General features: G+C 51.1%; 1 protein-coding gene across 23 annotated transcripts in view; it reads right to left on the bottom strand.

Moving 5' to 3' along the window:
• Positions 1–17197, bottom strand: part of RFFL (ring finger and FYVE like domain containing E3 ubiquitin protein ligase) — a 75776-nt gene that overhangs the window by 10350 nt on the left and 48229 nt on the right. For 22 of the 23 annotated variants that reach the window (XM_013981148.2, XM_021067420.1, XM_021067421.1 and 19 more), the window contains 2 exons: positions 10131–10318; positions 945–1355 (listed from right to left, as the gene is read on the bottom strand). In XM_013981148.2, coding sequence (XP_013836602.1) covers positions 945–1355; positions 10131–10310 — 591 coding nt within the window. In that variant the 5' untranslated portion in view covers positions 10311–10318. Of the gene's footprint in view, positions 1–944; positions 1356–3723; positions 3757–10130; positions 10319–17197 lie in introns of those variants that run through there. The other variant, XM_021067436.1, reaches the window with a different exon arrangement.

Below are 17197 nucleotides of genomic sequence, written 5' to 3'. Positions count from 1 at the left end.
CGAGTCACTTGTTTTTTAAAAGGACTGCACCCTTGGTACATGGAAGTCCCCAGGCTAGGGGTCGATTAGGAGCCGCAGCTGCCAGCCACAGCCACAGCCACAGCCATAGCGGATCCCAACCACATCAGCGACCTACACCACAGCTCATGGCAACAGAGGATCCTTACCCCACTGAGTGAGGCCAGGAATTGAACCTGCGTCCTCATGGATCCTAGTCAGGTTCATTACTGCTGAGCCACAACAGGAACTCCCCACCAGGTCACTTTAATCCCATGGCTGGTTTCCATGTCTCCCTTCCCTCTCCGAGGCACTTTCCAGGGGCAGAAGTGTGGTGCTCATGTCTCACTCCCCACGTCTGGTTCATAATTCAGTGGCTGGGCTGCCCTGGGCTTACGGTGGCCAGGCCCCACTGGGCTGCTTAGGGGGCTCTAGCATTCACCAGCAGCCCCAGCACCCCCCTGCCCAGACAGCAGCTGACAAGAGCAGCATGTCCTCATCGGAGTCACAGTGGTCCCCACTCTCCCTTCCCTCCATGTGGTCCTTTTCTCCCCGTGCGCCCTGTGATGGTCGCTGAGGCACGGAGGTCCCCACCCAGCTAAGAGACCGCAGCAGAGGGGAGGAAGTAAGAGGCCCATCTGAACAGAACTAAATGCAGAGACTAACAGTACATTTTCTCAAAATGTTTCTGGAACAATGGATTTTTTTTTTTAACTCTCTAACTGGGATATGTATGTATTAAAAACAAACAAACAACAAAACCCATTCCTGGGCATCCATACCTCTGAAAAAAAGCCAAAACCTGAGCGAGGTGTCCAGAACACATCCCCATTATGCGTAAGCAGAGAGGCGTCACAGGACCCTCTCTGGGACACTTAACCCCGCAGGCGGGAGAGGAGGGGGCGCCCTCGAACCCCAGAGATGGTGAGGCTGCAGAGGGGCCATACCTGCTGCCGGGGCTGAGCCAGGGCCGGGGGGACGGAGGTGGCCTGTACAGGTGCCGACGGGTGGCCGGGCGAGGTAGGAGCTACTGTGCTGGTGTGAGGCTGGCTCAGGAAGGCCTGCTGCTCGGGGGAGTCCGGGGCCAGGGTGGGGGCGCGAGTCCTGCCCTCCTGGGAGATGACGGGCTGCTGGCCAAGCACCAAGAACACCAGCTCCTCCTTCTCCCGGCACATGTCGGTAGAGATGTCGTGGAGGCTGAGATAGTCCCTCAGGTCCTTCACTTTCATCTTCATGAGCTCCTCCCGCTGGAAGGCTGTGGCTCGGAAGCGCTGGCAGAGAAGGCAGAGGCGGGGCCCGGTGCCCACTTGGCTCGAACAGGTCGTGCAGAAGTTCTTCTTACAGTCCAAGCAGGTCTGCTGCTCAGAGCGAGAGGCAGAGGAAACCAGGTCAGACTGAGAACAAGACGGGTGCGAGGGGGGCGAGGCCTCCGCCGCAGCTCTCCGCCCCCCCACTCCCCCCCCCAGCTCCTCCTGGGCAGCGACCTGTGGGGGCGGCGCAGGAGTGCCGGGAGGGGCAGACCCCGCAGGCATCACGTATCCACGTACAGATGCCACAGGGACGCCTCCCTCCACTGGGCCCGACTTTATTCCATTTCCTGATAGAGGAACGGAGGCCACCAAAACCAGCGGCTTCAGGATAAAAAACGCCTTGCGTTTTTATGAATTCTTCCTCCTCCATTCCTTGGGCACAGGTCCCCTTGGAGGTGTAACTTAGCCTCTCTGGCTCTCAGTCTCCTCATCTGTAAAGCGGGGCGTGAGGACAACAGCCACCTCAGCCGATTGTTGTGAAGTTAAGACATAATGGATTGAGCCTATCTATCTATCTGATTTAATCTTCGATAAGTGTTTACTGTTTTAATTACCACTGCTAGGAAATGCAAGCCAATGAAGAGAGTCAAGATTCAAATTCTGGGAGTTCCCATCGTGGCGCAGTGGTTAACGAATCTGACTAGGAACCATGAGGTTGTGGGTTCGATCCCAGGCCTAGCTCAGCGGGTTAAGGATCTGACATCGCCGTGAGCTGTGGTGTAGATCACAGATGGGGCTCGGATCCCGTTGCTGTGGCCCTGGTGTAGGCTGGCAGCTGCAGCTCCGATTAGACCCCTAGCCTGGGAACCTCCATGTGCCACGGGAATGACTCAAGAAAAGGCAAAAAAAAAAAAAAAAGATTCAAATTCTGAACTCTGATTCTTACCTATTGCTGAGGTAAGAAATGCATAAAGGTTAGGTGGTGGTTGCTGTTACTTTTTTTTTTTTTTTTTTTTTTTTGCCTTTTTGTCCTTTTAGGGCCGCACCTGTGGCACATGGAGGTTCCAAGACTAGGGGTCTAATCGGACGTGTAGACCCCGGCCTACACCAGAGCAACTTGGGATCCGAGCAGCATCTGCAACCTACACCACAGCTCATGGCAATGGCAGATCCTTAACCCACTGAGCAAGGCCAGGGATCAAACCCGCAACCTCATGGTTCCTAGTCGGGTTCGTTAACCACTGAGCTCCAGGTTGCTGTTACTATTAACGCTAGTAATGAAATGTGTTGTGGGGTTACTATGTGCTAGAGTTACACTTGGCTTGTCATTTCTTTCCCTTCTTTTTTTTTTTTTAGGGCCACACCTGCAGCATATGGGGGTTCCCAGGCTCTGGGCCAAATGGGAGCTAAAGCTGCAGGCTACACCACAGCCACAGCAACGCCAGATCTGAGCCATCCTACTTCCTCACGGGTGCTAGTCAGATTCGTTTCTGCTGAACCATGATGGGAGCTCCTGGCTTATTTAATTCTCAAAGCAATGCCACAAAGTTCACATGCCTCCCTGTTTCACAGACAAAGCATCTGAGGCCTAGAGAGTAAGTAGCACCCTAAAGTGGGGGCAGCAAAGAGAGGAGCTGGGGTTCACACTCAAGGTCTGAGCTTAGGAAGTTCCTTGGTGGTCTAGCAGTCAAGACTCGGCGCTTTCACGGCTGTGGCCCGTTGTGTACAGCGGCCAGAAAAAAAGAAAAAAAAAAGGCCTGAGTTTAATGCCCACAGTCACGCTCCTCCCAGCAGGCCCTGTGCCTAACTCAGCCCCATGCAAACCCACAGCCAGGCTGAGTCAAGGGCCTGGCTCAACCTCCTGGCTCCCGGCATCCGCAGGGCCCACTCGGAGGGCGGGGAATTCGCTGGGGCTGCGCACGGGCAAATCCAAGACAAATATTTAGTCAGCTACCGGAGCAGCTACCGGAGGCCCCCTGGACATGACGAGGCACTGTCATCTGTGAAAGAACGGAGCGTTTCCGCCGGCGCCCTGGCAGCAGCGACCCCCGCGGTCCCAGACACACAGACGCGAAGCCTTGCTCAGCTCCCGGGAGGCAGGTCCGCAGCCTCTCGCCCCACGAGCTGCGTGAGCACAGGGACGTCCGCCTGAGCTCCTTCCAGCCGAGGGCAGGAGGGGTGTTGTGAGACCTGGGCCCGCGGGGGTGGTCTGCAGGGCTCACTCCCCGATCCTCCCGAGAAATTCAAAACGTCCTCCTGCGGTGACTTAAGTGTCAAGCTCAGTATTTCTGCTCCCTCTTTCTAAGTACAGCAAGCTCTTCAAGCTACAAGAATGCCCACGAGACTCAGATTCTGAATCGCAATCACAGTCACTCTCGTGCAGAGCCGAGGGCAAAGGCCGCAGGGCTGAGGTGGTTATATTTAGTTTTGTCTAAGTGTCATGCGTGTAGGAAAGGGAAGCGAACACAACACTTACCATTCAGTTTTGACGATCAGTACACGGAAGGCCCTGGAAAAGGACACATATCAAGCTTCCGAATCCTCTACACAGTTATGAGCGGACAATAAAAGGTTCAGAGACTGACTTGAAAGGAGGCACTAGCATCATGACAGGTCTGGGACCAGGAACCACGCCGGTGGAAAATGGGTGTTTTGGAGGCCCTGGGGGCCCAGGCGTGTCTAAAGCTTTTCTGTTGGGCGCTGAGCTGTGTTAGGATGACCGAGAGGGAGACGACGAGGCTTCCTTGTTGTGAAGCCGGAGTACGTCCTGACAGGGACATGACTTAAGTCCATGCGGTTTGACAAGACCTAGCTGGACACAATTAAAAAGCCCCGAGTTGCTCAATCAGCTAGAGCCATAAACAATTCTCTTCTTCAAACGTGTGTGGCTTACGGGACTCAAGACCAGAGGGCAAAGACAGCAACCCAGCTTCTCCACGCCCCCCAGCTCACCAGGGACCCTCAAGTCCCTGCATCTGAAACACACCCTAAAGGAAAGGAGTGAGACGGCGCTCCAGGCTAAAACCCCAGTTTGCAGAGGTGGACGCGAACAAAGGAGAAGGAAAAACCAGCTGTTAGCAAATGTGGGCAGAATGAGGAGAGGAAACACGTATGTATAAATTCTAGCAAATGGTTCAAACAGACTGAGCCATGAGATAGCATCAAAGATGACTTAGCAGAGCCGATGAGCCTGCACAAATGCCGAGGGCACGGGCGCAGCGTCGGAAGGCTGGCAGGGCCACCTCGGCGGGTGCCGTCCAAGGGGCGCCCATGCGTCACTCCCCTCTGCCCATCTGCCCTTCCCTGCTCAACCCCCTGCCCCTCATATTCCCCAGCACAGGCCCACCTTCTCACCCACCAGCACCCCCTCCCCATCATCGTTCCCACAGGCATCTCTGCAGCGGCCGGCGGGGGGAGAAGAGCAGCCTGGAGAGTGACACAGCAGGACTAGGGCCTGGCCAGCCAGTGCCAGCTAAGGGAACTTGTGCTAAACAGACAGCCTCCCTGGGCATCAAGTTCCCACCTGTGAAGTCGGATGGTCAGCCTACCTCGGGGGACCATGGGATTACTACATCAACCCCGAGTGTGAGGCGGGGACTCCACTCACCAAACAGGGAACTGTCACCTCTTACTCCCTTTCCCCTGTGCCTCATCCCTGGGCTTGGGTCGGCAGCTAGGAACCACCGCTCTCTCTCCTCTGCGATTTCCATGTTTCCCCACCAGACCACCCCCCCCCTCCTGCTCTTCGAACTGGTCCAGCTAAACAGACTGGAGGTCCCTCCAGACTGTCAGGGCTGCTGCTAAACCACAAGGAGGTACTACCGACACAGATGGGATATCTGGCTTGTGGCAAAGTTCCAGCCTGCCATTTCTCTGAGGCTAGAAACTCTAGGAAGCCAGGACTCCATCTTTCTTAGGTCCTCTCTCTATAAAGTCCTTCATGCTATCTGGGCTTTGCACCCGATGAGCATTCGGAAAATAATGACCAGGAGTTCCCATTGCAGCTCATGAGGACACAGTTTCCATCCCTGGCCTTGCTCAGTGCGTTAGGGATCCAGCGTTGCCATGAGCTGTGGTGTAGGTCACAGACGTGACCTGGATCCTGCGTTGCTGTGGCTGTGGTGTAGGCCAGCGGCTATAGCTCCGATTCGACCCTAGCCTGGGAACCTCCACATGCTGCAGGTGCAGCCCTAAAAAGACAAAAAAAGGAAAGAAAAAAGAACAAAAGAAAGAAAGAAAAAATACGGACCACATCCCACTCCTGGGCATTTATCCAGAGAAAACCATGACTCGAAAAGATATATGTACTCCAATGTTCATTGCAGCACTATATGCAATAGCCAAGACATGGAAACAACCTAAATGCCCATGGACAGAGGAGTGGATAAGGAAGATGTGGCACACATACACAATGGAATACTACTCAGCCATTAAAAGGAAAGAAATAGTGGCATTTGCAGCAACATGGATGGACCTAGAAGTTATGCTAAGTGAAGTCAGTCAGACAGCGAGACACTGACATCATGTGCTACCACTTACAGGTGGAATCTAAAAAAAGGACACAATGAACTTCTCTGCAGAACAGATACTGACTCACAGACTTTGAAAAACTTACGGTTTCCAAATGAGACAGGTTGGGGGGTAGGGGGATGCACTGGGGGTTGGGGATGGAAATTCTATAAAATTGGGTTGTGAGCTATAAATGTACAGCTATAAATGTAATAAAATTCATCGAGTAATTTAAAAAAAAAAAAAGGAGTTCCCATTGTGGCGCAGTGGTTAACGAATCCGACTAGGAACCATGAGGTTGCAGGTTCGGTCCCTGCCCTTGCTCAGTGGGTTAAGGATCCGGCATTGCCGTGAGCTGTGGTGTAGGTTGCAGACGAGGCTCGGATCCCGCGTTGCTGTGACTCTGGCGTAGGCCGGGGGCTACAGCTCCGATTCGACCCCTAGCCTGGGAACCTCCATATGCCGCAGGAGCAGCCCAAAGAAATAGCAAAAAGACAAAAAAAAAAAAAAAAAGAAAATACTGACCACAATGAAGAAAGGAAAAAAAAAAAGTAGCATCCATGGTAATCATTTCAATTCAATCACTTCTGGAAAAGACATTTTAAAAGCCTGCGGCTGTTCAATGCCAAACCCTTAAGATAAGATGCTGATCCACTTAAGCATGAAATTACAAGTGCAAAATTCTCATAGGAGAAAACATCCTTAATATTCACAAAATTCATTGCGAATTATACAAAATGATTTCATCCTTTTGTGGCAAGAAAATATTGTACCAAGAACCATCTTTTACCTTCCAAATTGGAAACTGTCCTTGCTCGCACAAAAGCTCTTCTTGCTACAGAAGCTTCCTTCTTGTCTCTTTGAGTGGCTTTGTATCTGCCCCCACCTTCCTGTCAGACACAAGCTCCCTACTAAGCAGGGACGATTTTCTCCCCTGACATACAGGAGACAGTAAATAATTTATTTTCCACTGAGTAGGAAAAAACTTCCTTGTTTTAATTACTGCCATGCTCCTCGGCCCCCAGATACACTGCCTTCTTCGGTTTGACTCTCTCCTCCTCCATTTCATCTGTCTTTATGCCCTCCTTTCTTAGTAGCTAAGACCTTCTGTGTCTGCGTCTCATATTTCTCATCTGTAAAATGGGTTAACAACTACTTCTCAGGGTCTGGCACAAAGAGTTTCTCACTAAATGGTAGCTACCTCGATCACTCTCGGCCACCATCCTGGACCAGGCGCTGGAAACTTCTCACCAGGTGTGAAGAGCTTCCTAAGTGCTCCTCCATCAATCCACCCTCCTCACAAAGCCACATCTGCAACCTGAAACAGGATGGATCAGGTTGTTGTTTGGTTCAAAATCTTTCTGATGGTTCCTGGTTGTCTGGTGGCTACAAGCTCCTTACGCTACAGCAGTCAGGGCCTTTTACCACCTGATCCCAGCTTTGCTCCCCGAACTTCCCAGGGACCCTGCACTCAGGCCAATCAGGCCACTACCACACACCTTGTACTTGCTGCACATCTGCTGCTTTTACTTCAGCTGATGCTCTGCAAATCAATAAACCTCCCTTTATCTGGCCAGAATTATCAATTTGCAAACAATGCCTGATGGCCTAGAACTTAACTTATGCAGCTGACTATTATTAGTTCTTTGTAAACACGGGCCTCCTTAACCAGACAGTAAGCTCCCTATGGGTAAGACCTATGTCTTCCTACTCTGCAAATCTATAAACCTCTAGCTGCTAAGATGCTGCTGGGACAGAACTGCGCCCTCCGTGAAAATCTTCAGCTTGGAAATGTCAGCCATAAAGTGATGAATATAGAAACTCTCTGACCTCCTTCCCCTTTTTCAAACTGTTCTCTCGTTCATTCATTCATTTTTAACATTTTTATTGCCAACCTGCCAGGTGTCAGTCACTGTTCTAGACTCTGGGGAAAAGCTGTGAACAGAATTGGCAAACTCTTTTATCCTATGTACCATCTGAGAAGCCAGGCAATCCACAGACACCTGTATGCTGGGTGGTGATAACCACTATAAAGAAAATAGAGCATCTTCCCGCCCTCTGCCAATCATCGTTCTCCTTTCTCTGGGGGCAGTTTCCTCATTCATCCACATTCTCTCTTCCAGCTGAGTAGTGTCAAGAACGTGCTAGATCCCCTGGTACTTGACATGTGATCCCTGAGCCTGGCTCACCACCAATGTCCTCTCTGTGCTTTCTCTCTCCATTTCCACTCCTGAGTTTAACTGACTTTTAAAAAGGAGGGGGGAGGAGTTCCCTGGTGGCTCTGCAGGTTAAGGATCTGGCATTGTCACTGTTGTGGCTCAGGTTTGATCCCTGAACTGGGAACCTCTGCATGCCTTGGGCACAGCCAAACCGCCACCACTTGCCCCCCACCCGCAACCAATAAAACAAACAAAAAATAAATAAATAAATAAGGAGTGTGTGTGTGTGGGGGGGTGCTATTTAAACAAACCCATTGCAAATTCAAGCTGCCTCATTTACACAAGGGTTTTCCCCTTCTATTCTTGCCAATTTCTTTGCCCCTTCTACTGGTCATTCCTAGCATTTCTCCCAGTGTGATAATGAAAATAGCATGAGCTTTGACCATCCAACAGATTTTTTTTTTTTTTTTTTTTGCTTTTTAGGGCCGCACCTGTAGCACATGGAAGTTCCCAGGCTAGGGATCGAATCAGAGCTGCAGCCGCCAGCCTACACCACAGCCACAGCAGCACTGGATCTGAGTGACCTACATCACAGCTCATGGCAACACCAGATCACCGACCCACTGAGCGAGGCCAGCGATTGAACCCGCATCCTCATGGATACTAGTTGGATTCGTTCCTCCTGCCCCACGAAGGGAACTCCCCCAACAGACTCTTGAGGTACTTGAGGAGTCCTTGAAATTACTATCTTAGATAAAGAGAACAATTTCTTCATCTGTAAATGGCAACAAATAACAGTACATATTTCACAGGCTGTCGTAAGGATTTAATGAGCTAACGCATTTGAAATGCCAAGCTCAGTGCCAGGCATGTGACCAGGACCCAAGAGCCCTCCTTTCGCCTCATCTCAGATCCTAACTCCACCACCGCCTCCATCACCCGCAGGACTGAGGCCACGTGGGGCCAAGTTCCTCTGACTCTGCCCTTCCGTCTTAATCCATGGACTTCAGCTTTCAGTCAAAACACTAAGCGGAGTGGAGGGTACTACCTCTGCCCACCGGCCACAACCCCCTGGCTGCAGCAGCCTCTCTGGTTGAGTTCTCAGTGACGGGGGGTAGCCGAGCAAATCAAAACAAAGCTTGGCTACGTGCCCGCCTTCCCTGCAATGTAGTGTAGGCAAAAACACAACCTACAAGGCCAAGTGCCAATCCTCCACCATCCTACAGGGTCAAGGGACGGGCAGTCAGCGCTCTAAGCTGCAGACCTGCTGTCTCCTGGGAGAGAGCCTGAGAGTCAAAGCCCTATGTGGGAATCCTAGCTCTGCCTCTGAATCACCGCGTGATCTTGGGGCGCTCCCTAAGCAGAGGGAGAAGGGGTATTTAAATGTCTTCGGGGCTGACGGGAGCTTGACAGTTACAGTTTCCTTTTTAACTGTTAAACTTTACTCTCTCATGTGTAGAACAGGAGGTTGGGGACCTTAAAACCAACCTTACAGAGTTATTGTGAGGATTAAATGAAACAGAAACTCTATACATTGCTCAAACTGGTCCCTGGCATAGAGCAGATGGTTTAGAACGTATTTTTCCTCTCCGATTTCCCATTACCATCATTTTAACAACACAGTCCGGGCTGCACACCTCTCATTCTGCAAAAGACGGATGCACTGGTGCTTTTTCCAGGCCAGGCCACACCTCGCCCCGCATCACCCAGCCAAGGCCGTGACCGCCTGCTCGCTGACCCGGGAAATGCGGCTGCCGAGCGCTTCAAATGAAATGGCTACAGTAAATAAGCTCCAGCCTTCACCTTGGTAGGGTCCTGAGGCCCCTGAGATGTCAAGGACATCTTTCAAGAAGAACAAGTTAATCTGCAGCCAGGCTTTCGACAACGGCAGCTAATGAAGGAGTAACGTCGAGGGCCCACTGCCCTCCGGGCACCACGCCGGGGACCCTGGCAGATTAGCCATCTTACTCCCACAACGCTCTGAGATGGGAGCTTTATAGATGGGAAAGTGGATCTCAACACAGGTTAAATCAAACAGCTAGGAAGGCCAAGCTGCTGTCTGAATCCAAATCTATGCTGGGATGCTTTGCTTTTGCTTGATGAGGCTTTTGTGAAAGCACGGGTCTGGGCTGCCACTGGCAAAGGCCGGGGCAGGCCCTAGAGAAGGGTCAGCAGACGTGACCAAGGGCCTGGGGCCACAGTGGCCGCCACTCACCTTCCTGGACATGCTGGCGAAGTGGGCCCCACAGGCCTTGCAGCTTGGTTCCGAGCCCGTCGGGGAGGGGAAGGAGCTGTACCCAGGGTTGGAATAGGCCTGCGTCCTGGCTCCCTGGGGCGGTGGGGCCTCCTCAGGCTGTCCATCCAGGCAGAACCAGTTGCAGCAGGTTGCCCACATGATAAAATCTGGTGCAAGGGAGAAAGGGGGAAAGGTCAGAGTGAAGACACACCTCAGGCGCTCCTGCTCCCCAGGGCACGGGTGAGCAGGGCTATCGACCCACACACCTGCTCCAGGGTCGAGGTGAGGTCGGGTTTTCAGGGGCCACAGGTTTCTTCCCGCCTCCTGCACCACCACACTGGCTGTGACAGACAAGAGGTGAGCCCGGACCTGATCGGCCAGGACAGAGCTGCACGCTACCTACTTTTGAAAGCTTGCTGCTGCTGCCTGTCTGTGCCTAATCTGAGATCTCTACCTCAAATAAACCCTCTTGTCTTCGCAATTAGGACTGGCCTAAGAGCCACGGTGCTCAGGAACTTGACCTCGCCCCTAGAGCTCAGACCGACAGAACTGGATCAAACAGGCATGTGCGTGCGTGCTGACACATGTGTACAATTCCACACGCACGCTGACCGTGGGATGAAGGGGTTATTATTTCTTCAGATGAGGCAACCCAGGCTCAAGAAGCAAGGTCACAGAGCCAATATACAGAGAAGTGAGATTCTGAGAACCCGGTCCTTCGGCCTCTAAACCTAACGTTATCTTCCCTGTCTGTGCTGGGTGTGCTCTGCCCTCCTGACCTCGCCTCCCAGCAGCCAGCAGAGCTCTGACATCTGCACCTCTGACCCTACAGAAACTTCCACCACGGCACCGGTAACAGTTAGGCTTTTTTCCTCCCACTAAACCGTACACTCCTTGAAGGCAGGGACCACTTCTTTTTTATTTTTTTGTCTTTTTAGGGCCATACTTGCAGCATATGGAGGTCCCCAGGCTAGGGATCTAATCGGAGCTACAGCTGCCAGCCTGCACCACAGCCCCAGCAACGTGGGATCTGAGCCACATCTGCGACCTACACCGCAACTCACGGCAATGCCGGGTCCCTGACCCACTGAGTGCGAGGCCAGGGATCGAACCCCCGTCCTCATGGATACTAGTTGGGTTTCATAACCGCTGAACCACAGCAGCAACTCCAGGGACCACTTCTTATGTATGCCTGTTCCGTGCCCAGCCGTGTCGTGGACACAGCAGACGCTCCACAAATGTTGGCTTCCTTGCTGAATCGGTACCTCTGTGGGTTTGGGGTTGTTACCCCCATTTTACACATCAAATACAAGAATTAGGGACGAGGGGGTTGATGATCTTTTGAGATCACAGGACAAAGGCGAGCCAATCTCTCAAATGTCAGAATAAATGAAAGGTTTTGAGGGCGTCCACTAAAATGCCGGGGGGCTGCAGTGATACAGTTAAGACGTGCTTTCCTTGGTAGGCCAAGCAGTCAGCATGGACATTTTGAACCTGAACTCTGCTCACAGAGATAATAAATGAAACATTCAGTGTGTTACTCAGTCATCAGGCCACACAAAAGAACGGTACTTTTTGCTCTGTCTCCTGACTCATTCAAAGTGCCTTTGTTAGACCACAGTTCAAAGATCTAGTAAGCGCGAAGGAACTAAGAAGCCAACTGCTTTCACCCTCGGTTATTTTTTGAGAGGAAAATAAAGAGGCCCAGATGGGGGCAGGAACTTCCTGGTTCAGGCAGCTCTAACCTACGGCTCTAGATTACTCCAGGGCCTTTCTAGCTTCCCAACACTGCCTCCAATGCAACCTGAGACAGCGCATTCACTTTCACAGGCGAGTCCGATTCACACTTGTCTCGCCTGCTTCCCTCTGACCTCAGGAGAGCAGGGACCATGACAGTCACAGTGTCCAGACGGGTGGCTCAATGAGGACGACTGAACGAGTGAATCACACACAATATTTAAAGCTTAACTAACTACACATTTGCTCCGTTTCCTACACATCAAAAACATTTCTCCCTGACTCACTACTACTTGTCTGAAGACTTTAAATTCCCAGAAAACAAAGATCTAATCTGCCTTACAAATTCACATGAAATAAAGAAGCCAAGAGCAGTTAAATAACCGAGTTAGTATCAACAAGGTCCTACTGTATAGCACAGGGATCTATAGTCAATATCCTGAGATACATCATAACGGAAAAGAAAATAAAAAAGAATGTATAGAGCTCCCTGGTGACTCAGTGGGTTAAGGATCAGCATTGTCACTGCTGTGGCTCTGGTTACTACTGGTGTGACTCAGGTTTGATCCCTGGACGTGCTGTGGGTGCAAACCAAAATCATAATAATAATTGAGTTATTTGTTGGCAAAAGACTGGAGGCAACAGCAGAAGAGTAGCCCTCTGAAAGAGGAATTTTGTAATTTTTTTTTTTGTCTTTTTTTTTTTGCGGGGGGAGCTACACCTGTGTATATGGAGGTTCCCAGGCTAGGGGTCAAACTGGAGCTGGAGTTGCTGGCCTGTACCACAGCCGCAGCAACGCCAGATCCAAACCATGTCTGTGACCTACACCACAGCTCACAGCAACGCCAGATCCTTAACCCACTGAGCGAGGTCAGGGATTGGACCTGGATCCTCATGGATGCCAGTCAGATTCCTTTCTGCTGAGCCACGACCATAACTCCTGTAACTCTTAAAATCTTTTTTTTTTTTTTTTTTTTTTTTTTGACTTTTCTAGGGCTGTATCTGCGGCATATGGAGGTTCCCAGGCTAGGGGTCTAACTGGAGCTGTAGCCACCGGCCTACACCACAACCACAGCAACTCGGGATCCAAGCCACGTCTGTGGCCTACACCATAGCTCATGGCAACACCGGATTCTTAACCCACTGAGCGAGGCCAGGGATCAAACCCACAACCTCATGAGCCACGACGGGAACTCCTAAATCATCTCTTGATCAAAGCCTCTGAAACAGTGGGTAATAATACAAACAAGAGAGGACCTGGACTCAGAAGACCTGGGTGATCGCCTGCCTCTAACAAATCGTAGCCTTTCTATCCTTCGTTTTTCTCATCTGGACATTCTCTGGGCAGTAAAACACTCATTAAATCTTGGCTGTTGCTACTGGCATTATCACAATGCCTTCCCTGCAATTTCTCCAGGAAGGCACAGGTAAAATGTAAACCTAGAGATTGCACCACAATTACCATTTGGCTTTCTGAGCTTGTCCTAAACACGGACAGACAGATCTCTGACAGAAGGAGCAGGATGTGTCAATGAACTGAATGAGGTGGGGAAGGGGAGTAGCAGAGCGGCCTTGAACAAGGCTGTGGGTGGTTCACTAACTCCTCTGGAAATCTCCACTCACTCATGCACGAATCTCTTTAGAGAAGCCAACGCCTTGCTCTTTCCAGTTCTAGGTAAGCATGGTTGAACGCCTACCCTCATGGGATCCATGGTCTAACAGAAGAACTAAAAATGTGAAACCAAAAACTGAAATTTCAGGGTAATCAGTGCTTTAACGGAGGTTTGTGCAGTGTTGGGGAGGGAGTGACCAGAGAAGACAGAGCCTTTAATGGACCAGAAAGTCAAGAGTACAAAGACACTTCAAAAAAAACCCAAACAGCACGCACCAGGGCATTAAAGAGACTACGAAATGCTTGGCTAGGTCAAGGCTAAGGGTGGATGAGAGCATAAAAGCCTTGTATTCCATGGTGAGGAATCTGGACTTTATCTGCAGGTAGTGGAACATAATCACACGTTCAGGCTACCAGGTTCTGTAATCTTACTTGCATGTGGGGGTGGCAGTCACTCGTGTGGAGGACAAATCTACAAGGAGCGGGCCGGAAGCAAGACATGAGGATGTGGGCAAAAGAGAAAGGGACAGATCTGTGACAGACTTAGCAGGTGTGTCATGAACTGAAGAGATGGGGAGGGGAGAGAGAAACAGCCGGGCTCTCAGAGTCACACAACTGGGGTAAGGCCCTCGGGAAGAGCACACGTCTGTGTGCGAAGGGCGTGGGGCAGGTTAAGATTCTGAGGTTGGTACACAGCACTGCGCTGGCTGAAGATAAAGGTGTGGGGACCCTCGCCTTCTGGAAAGTATGTAAAGCCAGAGTGGGGCAGAAGCTGGTGCAAAAAGAGGCTGGCCTGCGAGAGCCCCCGGGTCCTGGATCTGAAGGGCATGTGGCGACTCAGCCGGCAGCACAGAAGGAGGGAAGGATGCTCAAAGGTGGGAGAACTGGAAGAGCGTCTTGGATTTCAAAAAGACTTTTTGTTGGTTTTATTTTTTTTAGGGCCACATCCACAGCATATGGTGGTTCCCAGGCTAGGGGTCGAATCGGAGCTGTAGCCACTGGCCTACGCCACAGCCACAGCAACGCCAGATCCTTAACCCACTGAGTGAGGCCAGGGATCGAACCTGTGTCCTCATGGATACTAGTCAGATTCATTTCCACTGAGCCATGATGGGAACTCCCATTGAAAAGACATTTTCAATTGTGTCAAATATAAAACTCGCTGAGGAATGCAATGGGCCTGAAACTGTGCGTGTGCTCAGGGCCTGAGCAGTTTGGGAAGAGAAAGGCTGACCCATAATCCTAGTTGGGAGAGGGAACAAGAAGGGAGGTCTTGCCAGACTCTAAGGACAAATTATTCTTTCTAGAAACTTTTGACGATGAAGGGAAGAGAAGGGGCAGCAGCGGAAGAGGATCAAAGTCACGAGATAAGAGAAATGTAGACACGGATTTCAGAGATTGCAAAGGAAACCCCTGAAGACAAAGAGCTTACAGAGGAAGGGAGGCTGGCAGTACACGGGAGGGAGGGCCGGGACAGAAAGAAAAGGGACCGAGTGGAGTTCCCATTGTGGCTCAGTGGATACAGTATCCATGAGGATGCGGATTCAAGCCCTGGCCTCGCTCAGCGGGTTAAGGATCCGGTGTTGCCATGAGCTGTGGTGTAGGTCACAGATGTGGCTCAGATCCCACATTGTTATCACTGTGGTGTAGGTGGCAGCTCCAGCTCCAGTTTGACCCCTAGCCTGGGAACCTCCATATGCCGTGGGTGCGGCCCTAGTAAAAAAAAAAAAAAAAAAAGTGACCAAGTGTGATAGGATGTGGGGGTGGACCACCCCTGGGCAGGAGAAAGGTCACTTCTTACACCCGAGAGTGAATGGAGATGAAGACAGACAGAACCAAGGACAGGGTGACAGCATTAGAGGAGATGGAAGAATGAAATACGCAGCCACGAGAAGAAAACAAACTTTCTTCCACCAAAGGAACCACATGTTGCAATTTTTTCCCAAGGCGTAAGGACTTTGCCACAGGATGGGCAGACCCACGCGGTGAGACACAATGAGCAGGGGAAACTGCAAAGCCGGCCAGCCGTGTCCTGTCTCAGTGCAAGTGCTTGTATACCCGGTCCGGCACTAGATTTAGCTCATCTCGGCCATCCTGGCACAGGGGCTAAGACTGGAAGTCAGGAGAGGCTGCCTTCCTCAGCACCCTTCTCACCCTCTCAACTTGGGTTCTCAGCTCATCTGCCGCCTCTGAACGGCTCTGAAAGAAAAGTCGTCGTCAGCCTGTTGGAGATTTGGCTACTCTGCCAAGGACTTGGTTCTGGGGAAGACTTGAAATTGGCCACTGGCTTCTCCACAGGCCCCTGAGGGTGGAGGACGAAGCCTCGTCCCTGGGGATGCGGGTGGGGGGGCCGGGGGCTCCTGGGGATGAGCCTCCGGGGCTGGAACACCTTTGACCTGCTCAGCCTAATGGACCAGGCTCTCCGAAGTCAGCAGACTAGGCTGGTACGCTTTGTGACACATATTTAAACAGCAAGACACATTTCTTAATGTGGTCCTGCCCCGCTGGAAGCCCTGAGCCTAAGGAACAATGCTTTTCAGGGTTACTTCAGGGGGTGAAAGGAAAGGGTTTATCATTTCACACTGCCATACACACGTAACGCTTTTTTCTTGGAAAACGTTTTTACGCCTTCAGCTCTGACCAGGTACACACACGTAGCATCCGATTATTTACTTAGGGACTGAGAGCAGAACCAACTGTGGGGTGTAGAAAGAACACTCCCAGGAGTTCCTATGGTGGCCCAGTCGGTTAAGAATCTGCCCTGCAGCAGCTCGGGTCGCTGCAGAGGTGGGGTTCCATCCGGGCCTGGCACAATGGGTTCAAGGATCCAATGTTGCTGCAACTGCAGCGTAGGTGGCAGCTGTGGCTCTGATTCCATCCCTGGACTGGAAACTTCCATGTGCTGAGGGTGTGGCCATAAAAAAATAGAAAAACAAAAAAATAAAAAGAATTCTCCCTATGTATACAACTTTGCAAAACTTCCCTCTCTGATCTGCAAAACTCCTGATCTTGAAAGAAAATTATCATCAAATTTTTGCTGAGGGCTTGAAAATTCCTTCTCCAACTCCTCTCACTCTCTTCAGAAAACATAGACTTGGCAATTTAACTTTCAAATAGATTCTGACTGCTCTCCTACTGAGCTTGTTTGAAACCTGCCAGGATCTCCTCTTCCACTTGGCCTAAGAGCTGAAAAAGACAGGAGCTGCAGGGTACGGCTGGGTCAACAAGAAAATGTCCTGCTCCCTGTGGAAGAGCCCTGCGGTGTGAGGCGAGCTCGGCTAGCTAGCACACGGGGTTTTGCCAGCTTGATAAGTAAGCTGGCATTTCTTGGGAGACTGAACCCTGCCGAACGGAAAATTACAGCGCTAATAACAGGGGAGGATAAATGACCTATTCCAGGTAGGCTGAGCACAGCCATAGTCAGAGTCAAGAGGGCAGAAAATTCGATTTCTCCCTATTAAGTCCTAGAATCCGAAGTAATTTTAAACCAGCACTTCACATGTCCACCTGCCCTAGACAAATGATTTTTAGTGGATCAGTGGTTGTTACGGAATTTCCCCATGAAAGAGAGAAAGGTCAGGATGGACCTATGGAGTAAAAAAGTCATAAGGTCAGTGCCCCAGTACGATGAGTACGAGCTTGCAAGGCAACTCCAACACCACCTTGCTAAGCGCCAAGATCTGAGGCACTAAAGTTG

Source organism: Sus scrofa, chromosome 12 (assembly GCF_000003025.6).
Source record: "Sus scrofa isolate TJ Tabasco breed Duroc chromosome 12, Sscrofa11.1, whole genome shotgun sequence".
NCBI classification, from domain to species: domain Eukaryota; kingdom Metazoa; phylum Chordata; class Mammalia; order Artiodactyla; family Suidae; genus Sus; species Sus scrofa.
The sequence above is the reverse complement of the archived record's forward strand: the minus strand, read 5'-3'. Positions and strand labels throughout refer to the sequence as shown.